The following is a 23105-nucleotide window of genomic DNA, read 5'->3' as shown; positions in this document are numbered from 1 at the left end:
CAAAGTATTATCATTTGCTTTAATACTCTGGTAACATCTGCTAGACTTCAAGTTTATGCATTTGCATTCAATAACCAAAAACCATTACCTTCATTTAGCAAGACTGAAAAATAGTCAGTCAGGACCTGTGATGAACTCCTTCTCATGCAGTGTCTTTAGAAGAAGCCCTCTGCGGAGGTTTACTACCGTCATGTGTGAGCCACGGGGCCCACGAAAGCTCGTCCACAGGGACTGCTGGTTCTTTGGCTTCTGCTGGACTCTGCTTTCTCCTTAGTGCAATACGACGGGCTCAGCTGTGGCAGATCCCAGACTAGTCTAAAGTACTCCTTAGAAAAGGAGTGAAAGACTGAACCGTAAGCCTCCTAGAGTGGGTTTCTACGTCTTGGTGCTCTGTGAATCGTGCTGAACCATAGGATCTCATTTAAGTAAACATCAGGGGTCAGAAAATATTCAAAAATCTTTCTTTTTAAGTATTATTGGTCAATTATGAGCTTTCATCAGATAATTACAAAAAAAAAACCCAACACCCCAAACCCTTCATTCTTCTTCATGAAAGCATAGTGCCAAATCCTTGTCTTCCTCATGAAATCTGAAGTCATCCGTTGGTTTCACCTCATTTAGGGACCTTCTGCTTTTGAATTTCTGTAGGCCAGCATCCCCAACATTGTGTACCTTTTCTTCCTTCTTTTCCAGGAGTCACATCGGCAAAGCCATCCTAAGCCAGCCAGCGTGTGTGTCCAAACTGCTCTCCCTGCTGCTTGACCAACGTCCGTCTCCAAAGCTGGTCCTTATCATCCTGCAGCTGTGCCGGGCGGCGCTCCCGCTAATGAGCGTAGAAGATTGTGGGAACGTGGAGCTCCCGCCCTGGAGCTATTCTGTTCCCTCCCTGAACAGTGAGCAGGAGGATCCCAGTGACCCAGCATCCAAGATCGCCTCGTTACTCTTAGCAAAGCTGGCAGATTACGTGGTCCCAGGTGAGTAGCTTTTGGACGGGAGAATGGCACTGAGGTGCCCACTTCTGTGGATGGTCAGGCCGGGCTTTCCCTTGTCCGCATGGCAGCTGTGTGCTTCTATGATAAAAGGGACAGAGAAGGGACAGAGCGGGAGAGCGGGCGGAAGCGAGACTCCAAACCAGTGTTCTTCCTGCACAAACTGCATTGCGATTTTTCTGTTTGCTTAAAGGGTGTCAGACAGTTCTTTCTCCAACCGCTTCGGAACCGGATACTACATTGACCAAAACCAGTCCCAAGAATTCCCTAAAAGGAGATAAAGATCCTGGAGAAGAGAGTGAAGCAGTGGATGGCAAGCTCTCCATCTTTATCCACAAGCGGGAGGACCAGTCATCGCATGAAGTTCTCCAACCGTTACTAAGGTGACAATGACTGTGATAGCTATATGTCATCAAGCACAAACCATGTCGCAGGCCCTGTGCTAAGCCCCTTACATACATCAGCTGTCTCAGCCCTCTTAGCAAATCTGAGACGTAATCACTATTACTGTCGTCCCTGTTCTTATCCATGGAGAAACTGAGGCTGAGCTGAAATGCAGACACAGGCCCCTCTACCCACAACTTAATCACAGCTCAGTACTGTCTCTCTAAACTCAACAGAGAGCGAACCCTGTTGAGAATGTATTGTTTGTGTCCAAAGGGGAGTTTGCAGTGTGACTTGGGCTTTGAGAAGGAATAATGCAATGTTATTGGCGTCCTTTAACCATCGGTATATTTAAGGATGCCATTAACTGGGGTGCAGAAATAAGAGAAACATTTTTTTAACGTTCTTTTTTTTTAAGATTTTATTTATTTATTTTTAGAGAGGGAAGGGAGGGAGAAAGAGAGAGAGAGACAAACATCAATGTGCAGTTGCTGGGGGTCATGGCCTGCAACCCAGGCATGTGCCCTGACTGGGAATCGAACCTGCGACACTTTGATTCGCAGCCCGCGCTCAATCCACTGAGCGAGAAACTTTTTTAAAGCTTTAATTCATTGGAGTATGAATGGTATGATTGCTTAACAAGGAAGTAGAAATATATCGTTATTACCCAGTGATCACAAACCTGTGGGGGCCCGTTAGTGAGATCCAGGACAATGGGCAGGCCTGCCATGGAGCACAAGGGAATGTAGAGCAGGTGTTTATGCCTCAGGTGGAAGAGTCCTCTCTTCAAACGGATGCTTGGATGGTGGTGTCATCTTCATAACTGGGTCCCCCGTCTGCCATCATGGCAACTGAAAGCGCTAATGGGCTGCTGGCATAAACTAAGCAGGGTCAGAGCAGGTCAGTGCTTAGAGGAAGAGATCTCCAAGAGACATTCTTGGGCATTGCAAAACGTCACAGTATAATTTTGGTGGCAGAGGAGGCTGAATTATTAGAAAGGAAAATCTGGTCGTTCACACCAAGGCGTCAGCTCCCTGCTGTCGGCGAAGTCCCCTCACTGTGGGGTTCAGACCACTTCCTCAGCGCCTCGGACGTGCCCTGCCTTCCCTTCCCTTGACTGCAGGTTCAGACTCGCGGCTTCGTTCAGCTCCTTAGTTCGTACATCATTCTCACATGGGCTTGTAATTATCTTTCTACTTAAAATCAGCTGTTTTGATTCCTTAAAGCGCTATAATTAAGCAATAATAGATCATTTTCTTTTTGGAAAAATTGATTCTTTCTTTGAATTTTAAAAACCCGTAATGGTGGCCTGACCGTTGCTGGGCTGCCTCCCGGCCACCAGCCCCAGCTGCGGCCGCGCCTGAGCGTGGCCTCCCTCTGCCTTCCCTCTCTAGCAGCTCCGAAGGACGGCCCTTCCGACTCGGTACCGGCGCCAACATGGAGAAAGTTGTGAAAATGGATCGGGACATGACCAAGGTAACCCTAATGGAGAACCCGGCCCCGACAAGGCTCACGAGTATAGAGCGTTTGCCGTGCTTCAGGTTTCACAAGATAGTTTTTAAATTAATTCCAGTTCCCACAAAGAGGCAGGGTGACGATTGAAGTCAGTAGCTTAATGAGGACATTTTCAAGATAAGTAAAGCCAATTTGTCATTAATGTTAACAAGTAGAAGAAAACTCTTGGTTTTGGACTAGAAAGTTTCTATTCGCTCTGCGAAGAGTTTTACAGCCTAAAATACTTTAAAATTGATAATAGAGGAAAGGTGGTTAAAAAATAATAATAGGTAATAAGAAATAAAGACAGATAGCCTATCAAAGTACAAAAGTATGCCCAGGCTCACAAATTATGCAATACATAAACGAAGGAAGGGAATAAAAACAACAGCCATATGTCATTTCTCACCCGGCAGACAGGTTAAGAAAGACTGGTAATGCCCACCCTCCTCCGGGTGAGGGCAACAGGGCTACTCACACATCCAGAGACAGCCACGCTCTGCACGGCTCTCCGTGTAAACAGCATGGACTGTGCGCACACAACCAGGTGATTGCTTACAGAAGTCATTGTATGTGAATTATAATGATTTTTATAAATCACACAAATCCATGTTTTAATTATAAAAGTTAAATGTTCATATAATGACATACTGTACAGCTATAAGCAATTAAAGTCAGATAACTTTATATACCAACATAGGAATACAGTCATGATTTTTGATAACTGATAGAAATAAATGGAAAAATTCTGTGTGTAGAGTGACCTGTGATTATATAACTCAGAACTTGCATGGAAAAACTCTAGAAGACGCACAATTACCTGTGTCTAGGTGAGGACCCGGGGTGTTTTAGGGAACTTCACCCCCACACATAATATCTGAATATCTGAATGCTTAAAAGTGAGGCGGGATTGCTCTGGTAGCTGGGGAAGCAGGCTTCACAACACAGAGAGATGAGCAGAGTGGCGTGGGTACCGAGTGTCTGCACACCGACCCCCAGGGCGGCTGCTGCGAGGTGATCACGGAGGAGGCCGCGGCTGCTCTGCGGAAGGCCACCAAGTGGGCGCAGTCAGGCCTCATTGTCAGTGTCGGGCCACCCGTGGAGTCCGTCAGCCCGGAGACCGTGAGTGGCTTGTCCACGGGAGACAAGAAGAAAACCGCCCAAACGTCCATTTGCCGAGAGAGGAACTCCGAACTGGCCAGGTAAAGCCTCCCACAAGGTGGAACCTGTCCATACCCCCCTCAGATTTAGTTTTGATGGGTTTTTTTAGGGTTTTAATTTTATGTCACCTACTTGACCTGCTAGAAATGGGGACTGAGGACTTAAAATGCCCGTCTGAGGTTGCAATGGACGAATAGGGAGGCACGCCTGGCTGAGAAGACAACCTATAGGCAAAGGGTTGTTTTTCTGAGCAAGGCCACTACCGGAATCACCAGCTACAGTTTATTATTTTTTGGTGTTTTTTGGGGGCAGCGGGGAGCAGGTATTAGTGAACTCTGGTCCTGTTTCCTTGACTCCTTCTGTGTGATGCTTCCCACCATTCCACCTGTACACATCACCTTCTTTCTAAGAGAGGCAAGGCTGCGTGAATGCTGCCTCTGGGAAGCCTGTGCAGGTGTTCTGTGCTTGCGAGCCGGGGCAGACACAGCCTCGTGTCTTTCCCCGACGCCGATGGCTCCCTCGGTCCAGAGCTGGAGACCCATTGTTGCGGGGGGTTCTCTTGTTACCAGAGAGACTAGGAGAGGGGGTTTCTTCCTAATGACCACTTAGCTTCTCCTTCTCTCAGTCAATGAAATCTGCTTTTTCTGGTATGAGTAGGAAATGCTTTCATCTGGGGCCAACACTGAAAGCTACTTCTTTACATTCTTTTTCAAAAATTTTTATTTATTGATTTTAGAGAGAGAAAGGGGGAGAGAGAGAGAGAGAAACATAGATTTGTTGTTCCACTTATTTATGCATTCATTGACTGATGTTTTTATGAAGTGCAACCAAAAAAACCCAGAATCATCTTCTGGAGGGTGGCCCCCTTGTAGTGCAGGCTTCCCCCGCTAGGTGAGTGTTCTGTAAACTCATCTGTATCAGTGATCAGCTGGCATTGCTGTGAGAGGCTGTGTTCAGCTTCAGTGAATTTTTCTGAAGACTTTCAGCACGTCTGCCCATTTCATGACGGGTGGTTCACAAGCACACCTGTCCACACCATGCTGCATGCTCAGCCATTTTTGGCCACAATGCTGTGACTCCCATGCCTCACCTTCCCTGTTCACCAGATTTCACCCCAAGTGACTTTTTTTTTGTTTGTTTCCCTGGATGAAAAAAGTCCTCAAAAGGAAACATTTTGTCATTGTAGAAGAGGTGAAACAAAAAATGGCAGAAGCACTAAAAGGCATCAAAATTGACGAGTTCAAAAATTGTTTTGATGAGTGGGAAAAACATCTTGATAGGTGCATTGCATCAGATGGAGAGTACTTTGAAAGTGACTAAAGTATAAACTTGTAAGAATAAAAACACAATTTTTTATAAATAAATTCTGGGTTCTTGGGGGGTCTCCTTTCGTATGTGCCTTCACTGGGGACCAAACCCACAATCCTGGTGTATCGGGACTACAGTCTCACCAGCTGAGCTTCCTGGCCAGGGCTGCTATACAGTCTTAACCATGGCACCGGGCGCTGACAGTCTTCCCTGTTGACGCACGCAGGACCGACCCCGTCCGACCTTTCATCAGCGGCCATGTGGCGAACAGCATGGCCGCCGAAGTGATTGCCTTGCTGCATAGCTTATTGATGGCGCCTGAATCCAATGCTGCTCAGATATGGACCACGACAGCAGAAAAGGTGAGTATGGTGTTATTGCTTCATTGAGGAAGCAAGAAGGAAGTTAGACTCTTTTCCCCCCAATTGATTTTTTTTAGAGAGAGAAAGAGAAACGTCAGTTTGTTGTTTCACTCATTTATGCTTCTTGTATGTGGCCTGACCGGAGATCAGACTTGCAGCTTTGGTGTATCAGGTCGACGCCCTAACCGACTGAGCTACCTGGGCAGGGCCAGGTTAGAGTTCCTTTTTTTTTTTTTTTTTTTTTTTAAGATTTTATTTATTTATTTTTAGAGAGGGGGGAAGGGAGGGGGAAGGAAAGGGAGAAGAATGTCGATGAGTGAAAGAAACGGCAATCCGTTGCCTCTCTCACACCCCCGACTGGGGACTTGGCCTGCAACCCATGTGCCCTGACTGGGAATTGAACCCATGACCTTTGGGTTCAAAGGCCAGCACTCAATCCACAGGTCAGGGCTGGAGTTCTTTTTGAATCATGCCTAGCAAGGGGTGTTTTTAGTAAAGTAAGATTTCCGAGATTGGCTAGTTATTACCTGTTTCTCCCCTGAAATTTGCTTTGATTTACTAGTTTCAACTCTGTTCACATACACCTCCTGTCGCTGACAATTCTAATCTCGCAGAAGACAAGACAGAATTCTCCAGGAAAGAATGGCACCCCTCCTTTCTCCTTCCTGCTTGGGCTCCAGTGGCACCGACATTAGGAAGTCGTGCAGCCTTGGTTACTGGGCTCATTAAAAATACTTACGAAGCCCGACGGAGGCCCCTGTGCGATTTACACTTCCTGAGTGCTTGTCAGTAGTTCATCATTACACGTGATAGTCCAGTTTTTCAAAAGCTAGAGATCTGTAATCAAGTCCCCCTTCCCCATAGTGATTCTTCTCGTGAACTCTGTATATCTTGTCCTAAAGGTAATTAGGTTTGAGATGTAGGCAGTGTGCTGGGATGGTTTCCCATCAGATCAATTCGTGCTTTGTTTTAGGGGTTTTATTAACACAGCTTTGATTCTCCTGTACCTTGAGGTTGTATGTTTCCAGTTCTGCCCAATTTCCTCAGGCAAATACAGCAGGAATGCCCGTGGTCGTAACAGTTATTTCATCCCTCCCGTATCCACAGTTCCTTCAGTACCTGGGGCCCAGGCACCGTTGTGGACACTCGTCACCCCTAGTACCAGAACCCTAACTCCTCCTACGTGGGCTGCTTCTTTCATTTAGGTTCTGTCTCGCGCGCTGATGTACATCCCACAGCTGGGGAAATACGCAGAAAGCATTCTGGAGAATGGAAGCAGCAGCGGCAGGAAACTCGCCAAACTTCAGAGGATCGCCCGCCAGGCTGTTGCCGCACTGTGTGCCCTGGGAGGCTTCAAAGAAACAATCAAGATAGGGTCCGAGGTTCAGGTAACCAGCCACCATTGCCCCAGACATTGCCTTTCCCCGAATATAGACATCCATTGATTAATTGACCATATCTGTAAGACAAGTATCGTCCACCCAGTTGGACAGAAATCCTTGGTCCTTCGAGCTAAATCAGGAATCTGAGAAACTCATGCATTCTAATCTCCCCTGTATTGCAGACTATGTAAATATTAGAACGGTACCATATGTTGTTAACTGTAATACTTGTGTCTGGTGGTATCATTAACACTGGCAGTATTTTAGAATTGAAAGTTTTGAGATTAAATCATACTGCAATCACCTTGGCATAAGGTTGTAGGGCCGATTATTAGCTCATGTTCAGGAATCAGTATCTGTGTTTTAATAAACTGTTAGTGTGCTGCCCGTAATGACCACTGTGAATTTACTGTTCTCACTTGTCTCACAGAGTTGCTTCTGTCAAAGCCTGTAGGTGGTGCTGATCCGTCCGTGTCTCTAGGTTTTAGGTAGAGGAATATCAGGAAGCATCGGAGTGGTGGCTTCTATCAATGAGCAGGAAGGTATAGCTACAGTCAGATTCCCACCCATAGACTGTAGAAAGACTTCGCAAGCATCAGACACACTGACTATTCCATTGTCTAGACTTTGTGTTCCAAGATCAGAGGTAAGGTGATTTTTAAATGCATTCTAAAATGTCTCTGCAAATGGTAACTGTGCTGTAATGAATAATATGCACAGTGCAAAAGCACAGATACTTGGTTATCTTAAATTTTAGTTGTAATGTGTATTTATATATTGGTGATAATTGTTTAATAGTCACATTTGTGATAATTCTTATCTCAATGACAAAATTCAAGTCTTTGGTTAGCAATATTTCTTTGTTGTATTTGTAATTATTTTGGTCTAGTTTGTAATTTTCTCTATGGTGACTTATTTTTTTTAACGATATTGTAAGAATTAACTCCAGGTAATAACACCCTCATTTCTTATAAACTAACTACTTGAATTTAACTTTTTGCCGTGCCCCTCCCCCCACCATCAGGCATTGCCTCTTCATAAACTGTCCATTACTGAGAAGGTAGTACAGGCAGTCCAGTCCATGTTGCTTCCTCAGGAGGGAAGTCTCTCTATTCACACCTCACTTCCTGCAACAGGAGATGGGTCAGCTCCTGTGATGGCCGTCGTTCGGCTCCTGGCTGAGATAAGGACAAGGTGAGCGCCCTCCGAAGGTCCCCTCGTGTGCCGAGGCGGTGCAGGCCACACGGGCAGGGGTCCTTGGCGGTCCCTGTCCTCCGGGCTTGATGGGTCCACAGTGTGAAGTCCATGGCCACCTGAGTAACTGGAACCACTGTCTTGTGCCATGTTTACTACAGTTTTGTTGCATTTCCCAAGTTTTGCAACTTTTGTCACAGTCCCCTAATTTCTGCACTTTGAAATAAAGTTTAGCTCTTCCCCTATGAAAATAAATAATCAAAATATATGGAGTGCATACAGAAGGCTTCACTTATTTGCTTTGGTAAAAGAACTTTGTTCTTTGCCTTTTTAAAATGGTTCAGGCTACCTTACTATGTATGTGGTCCATCACTGCCCAGATTGATAACGAGAGAGCAGGGAGTGCTCACAGGTGTTGTTGGTGTTGGAAAGAAAAGCAGTCTTTTCCTGCAAATGCATTTATTTACCATTAAACAACAGAAACCAGTGTCGCCTTTGATAATGAGACTTCTCAGAAAGCTCTCACATGTATTTTGAATTGGGTAAGAATCAGAAAAGTACAGGTATTCTAAGCGCTTGGATCCCTCTTAGTCCCAGAACACCGATCTTGTCCGTGGAGTGCAGTGGAGGAAAAGCATTTAAGGGACAGTGCGGACTTCTCACCCGGCACTGTGTGTCTCCATTTAGTGGAGGTGACAACCGCTTTTCCCTTCTCTGGCGGTCTGTGCAGTGTCAGCAGTTACTGTGTGGGAAAAGAGAAGTTATTTATGCATTTCCAAACCAGCCCAGCTCAGGAACAAAGTAAGAGGAAGGGGGAGTTTGAACCTTGGTGTAAATTAGGGGACAAAATTGATTGAAATGTTTTTCACAGTTGACTTTTTAGAGAATGAACATTGATGACTTTGAAATATTGTAAATCTTTTAACATTAAGAGCATGCCTGGTCATGGCCCAGCTTTTAGAAGACAGCTTATTTTGTGAAGAATTCATACAACAGTGCCCCGCAGCTGTTGAAGTTCTTAACCTAGTAGCCCAGGAGTGCAGTGCTGGTGAGTACCTGTTATGGAAGGGATCGTACCTTACTGAGTTTGTGAGCACATTGCAGTTGGGTTAGTGGAACGGGAACAGTTCTCGTACACACACCCCCCAAACAGCTGAGCTCTGCGGCAGCACTTCCTGCCGCTCACTTTCACCCAGATCGAGAAGTGGAAGCGAAAAGCTCTCAGTACACACCAAGTAGGAAATCAGCATTTCCATTGAACTTCAGGACCATGTCAGAATGTTTTTTTTCCTCCATTCATACTGATTCATTGCCTTTATTTCCCTTCTAGAACTATCTGTGAATGGTCTTTAGGGCTGCAGGTGCTTTCTGACGGTTGTGATTGGCTGCATATGAGCTCGAAGTCAAGAGCGTACACTAACATCGATGTGTGTGTGTGTTTCTGAAAACACTTAAACAAGGGCGCAAATAGGGGGACTGACGTAACGAACCCTCGTGCTTCCGTCGCCGGGTGTCCGCAGCTGTCCCTCACAGCCGACCCCTGCGCTGTTCCCTCCTGATCATTTCTAAGCCAGTTTTTAGACAGTACTTCATCCATAAATATTTTAGTATGTGTCTCTAAAAACAAGGACTCTTTAAAAAAAAATAACCAGTATGCCATGATCACATCTAAAAAAATTAACAGTAATTCTTTAATATCATTAAATATCTCATTAGTGTTCAGCTTTCTAATTCTCTCAGAAAGTCATACTTGTTTTCACATCTGTTGATGCAATCAGGATCCAAGTAAAGTTTATACACTGTAATTCATTACTATATCTTTTAAATTTCTTTTAAAATATAGGTTTCCCTCAGTGTCTCTTTTTTCCCCTTGAATGTGTTCGTTGAAAGGTTTCCCACAGTCTGGATTTTGTCGGTTGTATCCCTATAGTGTCATTTAATATGTCCCTTTGTCTTCAGATTTCTTGTAAATTGATAGTTGGCTGGATGTTTTCAAGTGAAAATTCATGTTTCGTCCCCAGGGATATAATTGGACTGTATGTGAAACTGTCCACAATTAGATTAGCATTCCTCCAGGGTTCTAGTACGAGCATTTTCATAAACTGTAAGAAAGAAATGAATCTTAAACTTCCTTAATAGTTTTAGTTTATTCTTTTTTTAGTCATTTTTATTCATTTTATTTACAATTCCTGATTTCATCCGCTTTTTGGGTAACTCTAATCTTGTTTCTGCCCTTAAAGTGTTGTCCTTTTTCACATGGTAGCAATTTCTGTCGGTTTGTTTTTGCTTTTTAATTTGTCTTCATTCTGTATCTGTTTTGCTTCTCGAATCTCCTCCCTCTAATAAGCATAGTGAGCCAGGGACTGTTGTTAAAACTCAGAGAGGGCCTAAGAATGAGAAATAGAACAGAAGAAAAGGAGTTTGCTAGACTTCTTGGGTGAATTACTTGTGACTAAATTTTTGTGCATAATTCAGCATTATACTTGTGATAGGTTCTTAGTTCTCTGCCTCTGCTTTTTGATATTCTTGGTTTAGGTTGCATATAAGACTTGTTAAAATGATTTTATCAAACATATAATGTGCTGAATTAATCACTTGCTTTTCTATAGGGCTCTTTCTGAATATCCTCTTTTATACCTTTTATGAAATAACGAGGTTTTCATCAGTGAAGTTAACCTTGGTACATAGTGTACAAGCTAGAAATCATAATAGTTTCGAGCAGTGATTCCATATGCTTTTAGTAATAACCCCCTGAGCCCTTTCCTCTACTGGGAGAGAGCTCTGTGGTAACAAAGGGTTGGGAAGAAACGTGTGGGAGCACTTATTACTTGCTACAAAAGAGATGACTATAAGTTTATACACATCAATTTATATTCTAAAATAGCATCCTATGCCGTAAACTATAAAGGTGCTGAGTCCTCGGTCATTTACCTATAAATAACAAACAATCCCTTCTCCCCCAGCATCTGGGTTACTTCGCAACGCAACAGTGGATTTTCCGAGTCTACAAAGAGTTGTAGGCTGTGCTTAGGAGAAATGGTGTTTAATAAAGAAGATTCGGGGTTGTGGATGGAGGAGAAAATTCTTTGATTTTTATTTTTAGTATGTTAGTATTTTTTTATTTCACATAAGAAAATGTTATAAAATTTAGGCGATAACATTGAGTCTCGAAAATGAAAAAGTTCAATGAATTCCTTCTATTTTACTTCATCAGGAATAAATTAAGTGGTAGATTTAGCCATTGTAATGTTAACTAACTCATATCCAAATTTTACAACTTCTGTGGTCCAAGGAAGAGTATCTAATTCCATTTGATCCAGGAAGATAGCTCTGCTGAGCTTTTTCCCATGGAGAAATATTCCTGAGAAATTAACCTGATCCCTTGGTTGAAATAGCATAGAAAGCAGATTTTGAAAGTGAAGAAAAGGCTTATAGAAACCCAAAAAAAAAAGTTCTCAATTTTATTTTTTATGCTTATAGAAGCCAGAATCTCTCGGGTTCAGCTTTTCCTCTTCCTTACTTCCTATATACATTCATTCCTCAAGCCAGAGGTTTTTCCTCAAACTTTGAAAGTTCATTAAGAATCCTGGGAAATGTGTTTAAAATGCTGTCCAGGCTCTACCCAAAAGTCACCACTGTAAGTTGCAGGAGGCCTGGGACAGCTGTACTCAAGTGTCACCTGAAGGAACAGTGCTCTGACTCCTGCCTGGACCCCCTTCTGTATCCACCTTCCCCGGGCCGTCCTGGCTTCTGCGTGGGCAGTCCTGCCCCGGCCCCAGCCCGGCCCGCAGCGGCTCCTCTTAGAAGGACCCCACCTCCTGAACACACCAATGTTAAAACGCAGTCATTGCCCCCTTTCTTTTCTGCTTATTGAAATCCTCTGCTGTCTAAGGTCTAATTTAATGCTGTCTTCATTAAGCCTTTCTGGATCCTGGGATTAAGTCATCACGCACTCATTTGCACCTGTGTTTGTGCCTCATATAATAACACACTACGGCCTTGTACTCCTTTCTTCACTGTGTGTACGTACGCATGTACCTGTCTTATCTCTGTGCCCAGACTGGGGGCATCAGCTCGTATAGTGTGTACCCTCCAACACCTACCACGACGCCTTGCTCATAGATGTTCGATAGGTATTGGACTTCCTTAAAAAATCCATTTTGATTGTAAGAACAATAGTATTTATTTGTTAGATGATAGCAACAGCTTTTATTTGAAGTTGGCTCTGTGCTAAGGACTTGGCTAAAGCTTCCCTTCTGCTACTTTGTCTCATCTTCACAACCACCCCATGAGGCACAGGCCCCATCATTACCCCCATCCTGGAAGCGAGATGGCAAATACTGAGGCACGGAGCCAGATTCTGCATCCACGCAGCCCCGTTCCAGGGCCCATGCTCTTGACCACGTGGCTCTGCTGCTGAGCCCTGTGTGGTAGATGAAGATGTCTCCGGGTCTGTGCCCTGTAGTGAGAATTGGAATAGTCTCCGTGAGCACTGCTTTGACCCTGCTCCAGAGGAGGCGGAGCCCTGTTTTCACGCACTCGGTGTGTCCCCTGCAGGAGAGCGACTGGCAGTTGTGGAGGTGCAGTGTGAGCGGCTGAGGATGCTCTACCGGGACTGTGCTCGGCCCCCGCCTCCGCCCCTGCAGGCCGACCGGAGACAGGTGAGCCCTGTGCAGTCCCCACACCTCCTGCCCCATGCGGCAGGCGGCTTTGACCAACGCCGACTGGCACGTTAACGGTATTTAGAATGAGTGTCTGCAAAGCTGTTTGGAGGTGTGTACTGCAGTTATCAATAACAGAAAAAGAAAACTTTTTCAAACTTCTAGGCCTATACTCTGTCTCATCACCAAAAGAATGTGCAGAGAGAATGATTACAGAGCAAAAGTGATGAAACGTGAACAGTTGGCACGTCTGTGACTCTGCCTGAAGGGCAGCACTATTCATGATAGGTGGAGCGGGAGCAGCCTAAATGTCCATCAGCTGGTGAACGAAGGCATAAGATGTGATGTCTGTGGTTCCATCCATGTGAATGTCCGGGCCAGGCAAACCCACAGACACAAAAGCAGACTGATGGTTGCCGGGGCTGAGGGGGCAGAGGGATGCGGCGACTGCTGATGGGCAAGGGCTTTTTCAAGGAGGACAACGGTGTTCTAAAATTAGATCCTGGTGATGTTTGCACAACTCTGAATGTCCTAAACACCATTTAACTGTGCACTTGAAGTGGATAAATTATATTTCAAAAAAATTAGTGCAGCTAAGTAAGAGAATATAAAAATTGCAGTGTTCTTGCAGTTTTCCTATAGGTTTAAAATTAATTCAAAAAATGTTTTTAAATATATGCATATATAAAAGAAATGTCACCTGAAATCTCAACATCTCTAGTTACCTGTAATTTTTTTTTAACAAAAATGGGTTTCTGCAGTCCATACTGTTCTGTGTCTAGCTTTTCCCCCTCTGTAAATGAGTACGTTTCCACATGAATCAGTCAGAAATAGTCCAGCATATACATGCACCTCAGTTTACCCACTCAGGCTTTTATTATTGCAAATCCACATTGTCTCCAGTTTTCACCCTAACCATGATCTGAATGTCCTTGGAGCTAATCTTTGCATGCATCTTTCAGTTCTTTCTTTTTCAAAAAGATTGTATTTATTTATCTTTAGAGAGAAGGTAAGGAAAGGGAGAAAGAGAGGGAGAGAAACATTGATTGGTTGTCTCCCGCACACGTGCCAACCTGGGACCTGGCCTGCAACCCAGGCACATGCACTGACCAGAAAGCGAACCAGCGACCTTTAGCTTTGCAGGACAATGGCCCGCCAATCATCTGATGGCTGATCAGATGAGCCTGGCTGATCAGATGAGCCACACTGATCAGGGCTCTCAGTTCTTTCTTTAGGATGGAAGTGAAATGAAGGGATTTTAAAAATATGCTTTTATCTGATAGAGAAGCTTGAAATTTTATGATTAGATTTATTAAAAACTATGAAAATGAAAAAATAAGGCAATTAATCTAACAAAGAAAAAAGGAAGTATAACCATATTACGGTACTCCTTTTTTTCTTTGAGCTGAATATTAAGTCATAGTAATATAAAATCTGATTCCTGGTTGAACTGAAACATGTCCTCTAACTGCACTGGGAGTGTGAGGGGGTGTGTGTACACGTGTGTGAGGAGAAGTAGGTAGGTGGGAGTTAAATCCTCTTTGTCATAATATAGGATAAATGATGTCTTAACAGGATGTTAAAAATAGTATTATAAGCATAGAAGGAGAAATATAGAGGTTAAGTATCAGAATTAACAGTTAAAGGAGTTGGGAGGGGTTGTTTCTAGAGGCTGGGCCATAGGGAAGGAGACTGCCTTTTTTTAAATCAAGAAAAGTTTCCTTTGGGAAAAAAGGTATGCTATCAAATGAACATTATTTTTCCTCTTTGAGAGAGTAAAAAGGTGTCTGTGTTTGCAGTTCCACTGACTGAGATTTTCCCCAATGCAGCCCAAAGAGATAACCTGGAGCCCTTCGAGAGTGTTCCCGCCCGTGCGAGCCTGCATGTTCTCCTCGCACCTCACTTCTGTCACCTTCCTGGCCGACCCCAGCGCCGGGGGCGGCCTGCCCCGGGGCACCTTCATCTACGCCACCTCACCGCTGCCGGTCCAGGTGAGAAGCCACATGACACGCTGGCTTTCTCCCGTTCCTTCAAATCTGAAAGCAAAAGCAAGTGCAAGCGCCCGGGTTGAGCCCTCTGATTGTCTGCCCACTCCTGGTGTTTCTTCAGGCCCCATCTTTTTACTGGGAAATTGAAATTGTTTCCTATGGAGATACTGATGACGACACTGGACCAATAGTTTCCTTTGGCTTTGCTACCGAAGCAGAAAAACGAGATGGGGCTTGGACGAATCCAGTGGGCACTTGTCTTTTCCATAAGTAAGTGGCTACTATTGCTGTTACTTAAAAAAGAAAAAAAAGCGGGTTGGGTGCTTTAATAGTAAAGTAGTACCATTACAATCACTACCTTCCAAAATGTAAAATACTAGTTGGAAATAGGGTCATGTTCAGGATAAGAGAGTTTCTCTCCTAATTACTCTCATGCCGCGGAACCCTCTCCACCTGCTCACCCACCTGCCTCCACGCCGGCGGGTAGCCCTGTCGTTGACGCCCCTCGTTCTCTCTGTAGCAATGGCCGGGCCGTGCACTACAATGGCTCCAGTTTACTGCAGTGGAAGAGCGTGCGCTTAGATGTGACTCTCTCTCCTGGTGAGTGCAGCGGGCGGTTTTCCTTTTTTTAACCTCTGGATTTCTCTTGTCCCCAGGTTTTGGTCTAAGTAGGTTAAAAGCTTAAAAATTAAATAAACTTAGCAACTGGAAACAAGCAGTGTGTCTTTTTTTTAAAGATTTTATTTCTTTATTTTTAGAGAGGGGGAAAGGGAGGGAGAAAGAAAGAGAGAAAAACTTCCATGTGAGCGAGAAACCAGTTGGCTGCCTGTCATACATGCCCCAGCTGGGGACCGAACCTGCCACCCAAGCATGTACCCTGACTGGGGATTGAACCAACAAACTTTAGCTTCGTGAGATGATGCCCAACCAACTGGGCAACACCAGTCAGGGCCAGCAATTTGTGTTTTAGTGAAAACCAAACCCTTGTCATTGCTGTTCCCTAGTTTACTCTGAACCGGTCACTTTATGAGGCCGTTATCATTTAGAGCCTCCGTTTGGCGCCTTAGGAGTCATACTTACTTCCTCTCCTCCACCGTGAGAAAATTCTGAGATTGTGCTTCTTTCTGAAGTTTGGTCTTTCATCAGCTTGCTATTGAGAAGCAGGTAAATAGCTTCAAATGCGGGGAACTGTACCCCCAGCCGCAAGGCTCTTGTGAAGTGCAGCCCCATGACACGTACACACGTGCTGCAGGCGTTGCTTTTCACAGCCCGAACGTCCGGTCCAGCTTCCGCAAATGCTCTGCACGATGTTCCGGTCACGTAGGTAATCGCTTCAGGTAAAAAAACGGCCTTTTCCCCTCCTGCTTTTTGGCCTCCTTGTAAGTAACTTGATCTGTGTAATAGATGAGTTTGGATCAGCCCCACCTGCTCCAGCAGCAGCAAGGTACAGGCGTTCTCCTTCTAACATTAGCAGCAGCCAAACGTGCTGGCTACCTGTTTTCAGACAGGACATGTTAGCATCATCTCTGATGAAGCTGAAATTGTTACATGTGGTAGGCGATCTGGGTGCTTAGGGAATACCACGTCGCTCCGCCCAGTAGACACCCTCGGGGAGCTGTCTGGGCATCATATTGCCATCCCTTATCCTCGAGGGAACTGCTTGTTAAATAGCACTTTTCAGGGGGGGGTACTGTTTTCACTTACGATTAAGTTATGACGGGGGAGTCATTCCCTGGCAGTTATTTCTCCCTTACTGTATGGAGCAGAGCTGTCACATCACAGCCAGGTACATACGGAAGTGCTTTAAGCACAGAGAGGTGGGGAGGACAGGGGAACCACACTCAGAGTTTTTCATTGTTTGTTACTGTCATTTGTTTTGTCTGATCACATTTTGGCTTTTGAAAGTATTTTGGACTGGACCGCAGGCACACATGCTGGCTACCCTCTTCCTGGACAACATTTTGTGTGGGAATTGGGTACTCATGTGATTTTGACAACATAATCTCAACCTCTATGCTGACGCTTCCGGGGTCCATTCATCAGCAGATGCTCACTGAGCATCGCCCTTGTGCTGAGCACGCTCCTCCCCTCGGGTGCCCTGGTGAGCCATGGCCACCCCCCACCACGGGGCAGCCAGTCCCAGTGTGGCATCCAAGACGTATCAGACCCTGTGATGAAAACCACAGGATCTTAAGCACTAACTGGAGAGTTTGCAACAATAGGTTAATTATAAAGCTACAGTTTCTCCGGAGCAGCCACCATCAGAGCGCTGATGGAGTGGACACGCTCCTCTTGGGTCCCTAAGCCCTGCCCCAGTATCCAGGCGCCTCGCGGGGAAGCAGCAGGGCTTCTGTTATCTCAGCTTCCTGTAAAAGCGCCTCAAATACGTGGAAGTGGGGCGGCGCATGTGTGCTGTAACGACATCCCTTCAGGCTACGTTGTGGGCTGAGACCTAACTTACATTTTTAAGAATGTTCCTAAGCCTTGTACAAATTTACTGGGAAAATACTACCTTTTTACCTTATGCCATTAGTAATCATACATGCGTCAAAAGAAGAAAACTTATATTTGTCCATTTAAAAATCATACCCAGCCCTCGCTGGTGTGGCTCAGTGGACTGAGTGCTGGCCTGCAAACCGAAGGGTCAGCACTTGGATCCCCAGTCAGGCTGTGCGCCTGGGTTGTGGGCCAGGTCCCCAGTTTCAGGTGTGCGAGACTCAACCGGTCCATGTCTCCCTTTCTTTCTCCTCCCCTTCCCCTCTCTCTGAAAGTAAATAAATAAAAATCTTTAAAAAAATCTATCATACCCAGTGTTTTCCCTTTTTGTCTTGGGCTGCCAGGAAAATAAAGGCAAAATTTAATGTGTAATTATGGTAACTAACTTAACTCAGACACTAGGCATTTCTCTTCTTCTAGACATTTTCTTTCTAAAATTGTTTACTTCTAGTGTTACTTTGTTTATTTAAATACAGTACTTTACCTCCTGTCTTTTCCAGAGGTATTCAATGGCACAAATAAATAAAAACAAAGATCGTCAATGATATGTGACCTCATCACACTAGTTGCAGTTTGAAAGTGTATTTAATGGGAAAAGGGAAAAACAGTGCGTTTCCTTCCTGTTTTCTGCCGCAGGTGACGTGGCAGGGATTGGCTGGGAGAGAACCGAGGGCACCCCGCCTCCTCCGGGGCAGCCGGCCAAGGGCCGGGTGTACTTCACGTACTGCGGCCAGCGCCTCGCGCCGTACCTCGAGGACGTCTCCGGTGGGATGTGGCCTGTGGTTCACATTCAGAAAAAGGCAGGTTTTCTTACGGGGTTGGAAAACCAATTCCCCTTGGTGATTTGGGTGATGTTCAGCCACATTGGAAGGGGGGAGATCTGTTGCTACTCTACTAAGCCCACCGATTCAAATGTCGTCTCATCCGGACACTCCCTCACAGACCTGTCCAGACGTAACGTCTAATCTGGCACCCCATGGCCAGCGAGACAAGCTGCCACATACAACTAGCCATCGCAGCGTGCTGGAAAAGCACAGACTTTAATGAAAGCAAGGGCCAAGCACATCTGGTCATGTCCTCCCTACCCTGAGGAAGTGACATTTGAGCCACGTCTGGAATATTTACTGGTCTCAACTAGGCCAGATTGGAGGAAAGTGTGTTCCAGGCGAAGGGAGCAGCGTGCGCCGTGGCTTCAAGTAGAAAGGACCAGTGTCGGAAACACTCAAGGTCGTTGAGTAGCCGAGAGGGTGAGAGTGCGAGGGCGAGGTGAGGGTAGGCGGAGCCGGCTGGTGCGCACAGTTACACCTGCCCCTCAGCCTGGTGGCCATGCTGTCCCAGAGCCGGGGCCGTACTTATGGTTTGACATTTAGTGAAGGTCACCTCAGGGTGTTAAAATTAATAAATAAGCCTAAGTCCTTTCAAACCCTTTATTCACTCTCCTTTCCAGAACACCAAGACTCGAGCTAACTTTGGCTCCCGCCCGTTCGCTTACGCTGAAGGGCAGGCCCACCGCAATGCCGCCGACCTGTGCACTGACCTGGCGGAGGAGATCAGCGCTAACTTCGAGGCCCTGCCCTTCGCCATGGCATCTGACAGTGACAACGATGCCGGCACCAGTATTGCATCAGACCCAGGCACTCACGGGCCACCGTGCCGGATTGCGGCTGTGGCCACCGCTCAGCAACGTAAGCTGCCTCCTCGCAGGCCCCCACTGCATCCTGGAAATGTGAATGCTGTTGGTTTCAGAAGTCCATCTAGCTTGGGCTCGCTCAGGTGCTCCTGGGGAACGGGACAACTGGCCCAGTGAAAGGAAATGGGGAGCAGAAGGAAGTGGGGCGGACTGGAAAGCACATCCCCACACCCAGGAGGCCTGCCACCACCCAGTGCCGCGTGGGGTGTGGCCTCGTGAAAGCACAAGCCTGAAAGATGGTCCGTCTTTTGTCAGAGATAAAAACCCCAGTGTTTTACATGAAATCTCCTTATTTTAAAATGTTAGTCTCTCCTTTGAATTGTTTTAAAAATGAGGTCATAGAAGAATAATAAAATGCTAATTGTGGAATCTAGGTGGTAGGTATATAGGTATGCACTGTAAAGGCTTCTGTTATTGAAAAAATTTTATAATCAAAATGAATAAAACTGAGTTTTCCAAACTAAAGATGTCTGCAAGCCATATTGAGCCCTTGGCTTACGGGTTTGCAAACTGTCTCAAGTATCTGTTTAATTCTTATGATGAAGAACTTCCCAGATTGTTCTCTAAGTTTAATTAGAGCCATAAAACCTATAGTAGGATTCCAGGTAATTATAAGTAATTAGTTATTCCTCGACTCTGCACTTGAAAATCCTTCCAAGTGTTAGGAGTCTCTGTCATATAAATGAAGAGAAATCAGGTTTGTCCGAGGTGAGAAGTTCGTGATGTTTCCAGCCTGCTCCTGGGTGGAACTCACTGTCATTGTGCCTTGTTACAGAGTACGACAGCGACACCTCCTGTCACTACAAAGTGGAGCTCAGCTATGAGAACTTCATCACCTCTGGCCCAGACCCCCACCCGCCTCCCATTGCGGACGATGAGAGTGACGACGATGACGATGACGACATCCCACAGGTAAGAGACCCGCAGCGTCCACTCAGCTCCCCGGCGCCCGGGGTGAGCCACGCGGAATGATTGTGATCTGAGTGTGCAAGGCTGGAAGTGGCGCGCTTGGAATGATGACACTGGGTTTCAACAGCGACTCTGGAGTGTTTGTTTTTCTAAGCTACACATCAGTAGCAATATCTTTTGGGCCCTTTGGCCAGTGCAGTCCAGGTGTGGGGAAGTGAAGTACTCTGATAGTAATTCAGCAGTCAAGTTGGCTCTAGAGGGAAGGAAGAGACCACCCCAGTGTAGCATTGCCCCCCCACCGCCCCCCGGCAGCTGAGCTGTATTCGGTGTGGTCCACACGGTGTGTTTGTGTCACTGGCCTGTGGGGGGGGGGACTCAGGGGTGAGAGCTGGTGGTTGGGGCAGGACTGGTGCCTGCGCCGGGCGTTCTCTGTCTGATCACGAGCTTGCCTTCTTCCAGGAGGACCACTACGCCCTGCTGGTGAAAGCCTGGGAGACCAAGGTGTTTCCTACGATCCGGAGACGCTTCCGCAATGAAGCAGAGCGGAAATCGGGCCTGGACCAGATCAAGGGCGCTTTACAGCTAGGTCTGGTGCTTTGTGTTTTCCTAAGGAGCTCACTTCGTGGTTTGGACAGATGTGTTTGGGGGATACTCAGCATGTAACTCAGGAAGGAGGGGCTCATCTAAACTTGGCCTAGACCTCACAGTGTCGTCTCCCTGTGCCTTCGCTGAACTCCGTGGTCTTGGCCTTCATTGCCAGGTTTTTCTCTCCTTGTCAATTTAACTCAGTGTTTTTTGGCGGCTGGGCTACTAAGGTGAATCTGGCCTGGCTGTACGAGGCAGCTGGGTGTGCTGCTGGGTACTAGCTGGGGCCCTGGAGTCGCAGCGGTGCTGTTGACCAGGAGCGTGACCTTGGAAGGCTATTTAACCTTTCTGGACTTTCCTTACCTTTAAAATGGAGTCAGTAATGACAACCACCTCACAGGTACATGAGAAAAAAATAAGGTAATGCAGATAAAGCTCCTAAAAACAAACAGTGCCTGGCATGTAGTAAGTATTCCGTTAATACCGTTCTGAATGTCACAGTGATTAATGACAGTGAGATCTTTTCTCCCGCCGGCTACGGTTTCTCTAGCAAAGAACCATGCAGAGTTTGACCCCAGACGGTGGGTCGTTACTGAATCTTAAGTGCAGGTGGCTGATTTCTGTGTTAAGGCTTTTCCTCGCTTTGTGGAACACGTGCTTTCTGAGATGCAGAAAGGCCTTTCCCAGCAGGCCCGGCTGCCCTTGCGGTGGGGCATTGGCTTGGTTTTCTGTCATCAGGGTGGCCATCGGAGATGGGGCAGAAAGTTCAGTTGTTGTCCCCACGCTAGCAGTCTTTCTCCTGTTTTAACTTCTGTCCTGAGGCTAGGACCAAATAAAAAAAGAAAAGCCCCCAAGAGACTTTTATTTTCCTTGGCCAACTTCTATGCTGAGTCCCTGATGTCCAGGGACAGATGAGTCGTTCCTTTTGCTCATTGGTGCCAGGACTGATCAGAGACAGAGGAAGTGTGAGAGAGAGAGCATGTGTGTGTGTTTTCCATGCTTGCTAGCCCCACAGCTTAGACCAGTGACAGTGGAGTGATCTTGTTTATACTAACCTGCGGGAATATTCGTACATCCTGTGACGCAGTGTGAATGCTTTCCGCTCTTATCAGAGCTCTGTTTCAGCTACGGGCCCAAATTCCAGGGCAGATCATTTATATTCTCCTCTTCTCTCTGCAGAGTTTCAGGCAGAGGGAGCAATGCTAGAAAGACCTTGGGTGGCAGTGAACATGGGAGGGTGAGGGCAAGGGGGAGGAGGGGCAGCAGGGAATGACCTGTGAGAGAGCGGAGAGCAGCGTGAGCCTTGGCAGGGACTTCGGGTTTTATTCTAAGTAAAATGGGAAGCCGTTGGGGGTTTTAAGCAAAGGAGCAAGATACTCTGATATAGTAGGTCCTACAGATAAAAGGATAATTTCTTATTCCTCCTTCATTCTCAACATCGGAAAGATGTACCCTTTTCATGTTAACACTAGACTGCAGGGCAGACCTGAGCTTGTGTTCAGAGGACGTTCACGTACTGAGTGTAATGCCAGGATCCTTGCTGCTGGCCGGAAGCAGCAAGGCTGGTCACTGGTTTTCCCAGCAAGGAGGGCTTGTTTCCACTGCGTTCTTATTGTCATTGATTTAGTCACTTATCTGTCCCTGCACGTGACATGTGCCTCCCAGTGCCAGGCCCTGGGCTAGGGAATAAGGAGTCTTCTCCGCACAGGACTGGGATACTCGCTTCTCTCAGAGAGTGTCCTGGTGGGCAGCCAGTAAGGAAGCGACGGTCAGCACCGTCGCAGGGGCGGATCCTGAGGCCACAGCACGGGTGCCGAGGGCAGCCCCGTCCGGCCTGGCTCCTCCACCAACACCGTGTTGAAGTGAGACCCGCCGCTCATTCGGCAACCACAGGGTTACGTCTGGAGAAAGGAAGCACCATTTGTTCAGGGAGCAAACAGCGTTCCTTACTGCTTCCTACCGCTGTGGGGGAGAGGGAGAGGGAGGAGAGAGACTGTGTAGCTCACAGCCCATGCATGGGAAGCTCTCGTGTATGACCACTGGCTGCTGTGCCTTTATTTCCCTGTGGGTTCTGCCTGAATGAGGATTTCCTTTCACCATTTGCTCCCGGAGCCGCCCTGAATATCTGTGAATGTCTGTGGCAGGACCAGAGCCGGACCAGTGGCTCCTGGGCCCCGGACATCATCTTGCCGAGGCGTTCTCTTGGGGTCCGTCTGTGTGACCCCCGCCAGGCAGCTGAACTATAATAATTTAAATGTAAAACTTTTACCCTCCCAACACAATATCCTTCAATATAGCAGTGGCAACAGCTGAAGGGCGCTAGGGAGACGGCCCACGGTGCCCAAAGGACCACCTCTGTGAGGGGCAGCCCACGAAGGTTAATGAAACCTCCTCTGGGCTGTTCTCCTTTAACCGGGCCCTGCCCCCAGTTCCCGGTTCCTGCTGAGCAGACGACAGAGTATTTTCTTCTCGTCTCGAGGCCTTTGGAAAATGGGGCAGAGG

At 46.5% G+C, this 23105-nt stretch overlaps 1 protein-coding gene across 5 annotated transcripts in view; it reads left to right on the top strand.

The window, feature by feature from the left end:
* Positions 1–23105, top strand: part of HECTD4 (HECT domain E3 ubiquitin protein ligase 4) — a 154528-nt gene that overhangs the window by 98368 nt on the left and 33055 nt on the right. For all 5 annotated transcript variants that reach the window (XM_036014941.1, XM_036014939.1, XM_036014940.1 and 2 more), the window contains exons 36-52: positions 694–974; positions 1183–1372; positions 2768–2849; positions 3867–4069; positions 5563–5698; positions 6904–7086; positions 7562–7726; positions 8105–8274; positions 9207–9322; positions 12832–12935; positions 14765–14926; positions 15045–15193; positions 15444–15523; positions 18056–18219; positions 18867–19104; positions 19885–20021; positions 20478–20604. In XM_036014941.1, coding sequence (XP_035870834.1) covers positions 694–974; positions 1183–1372; positions 2768–2849; positions 3867–4069; positions 5563–5698; positions 6904–7086; positions 7562–7726; positions 8105–8274; positions 9207–9322; positions 12832–12935; positions 14765–14926; positions 15045–15193; positions 15444–15523; positions 18056–18219; positions 18867–19104; positions 19885–20021; positions 20478–20604 — 2687 coding nt within the window. The remainder of the gene's footprint in view (positions 1–693; positions 975–1182; positions 1373–2767; positions 2850–3866; positions 4070–5562; positions 5699–6903; positions 7087–7561; positions 7727–8104; positions 8275–9206; positions 9323–12831; positions 12936–14764; positions 14927–15044; positions 15194–15443; positions 15524–18055; positions 18220–18866; positions 19105–19884; positions 20022–20477; positions 20605–23105) is intronic.

Source organism: Phyllostomus discolor, chromosome 13, assembly GCF_004126475.2.
Source record: "Phyllostomus discolor isolate MPI-MPIP mPhyDis1 chromosome 13, mPhyDis1.pri.v3, whole genome shotgun sequence".
Taxonomy (NCBI): domain Eukaryota; kingdom Metazoa; phylum Chordata; class Mammalia; order Chiroptera; family Phyllostomidae; genus Phyllostomus; species Phyllostomus discolor.
Note: the sequence above shows the minus strand (reverse complement) of the source record. Positions and strands in the feature narration are given on the sequence as shown.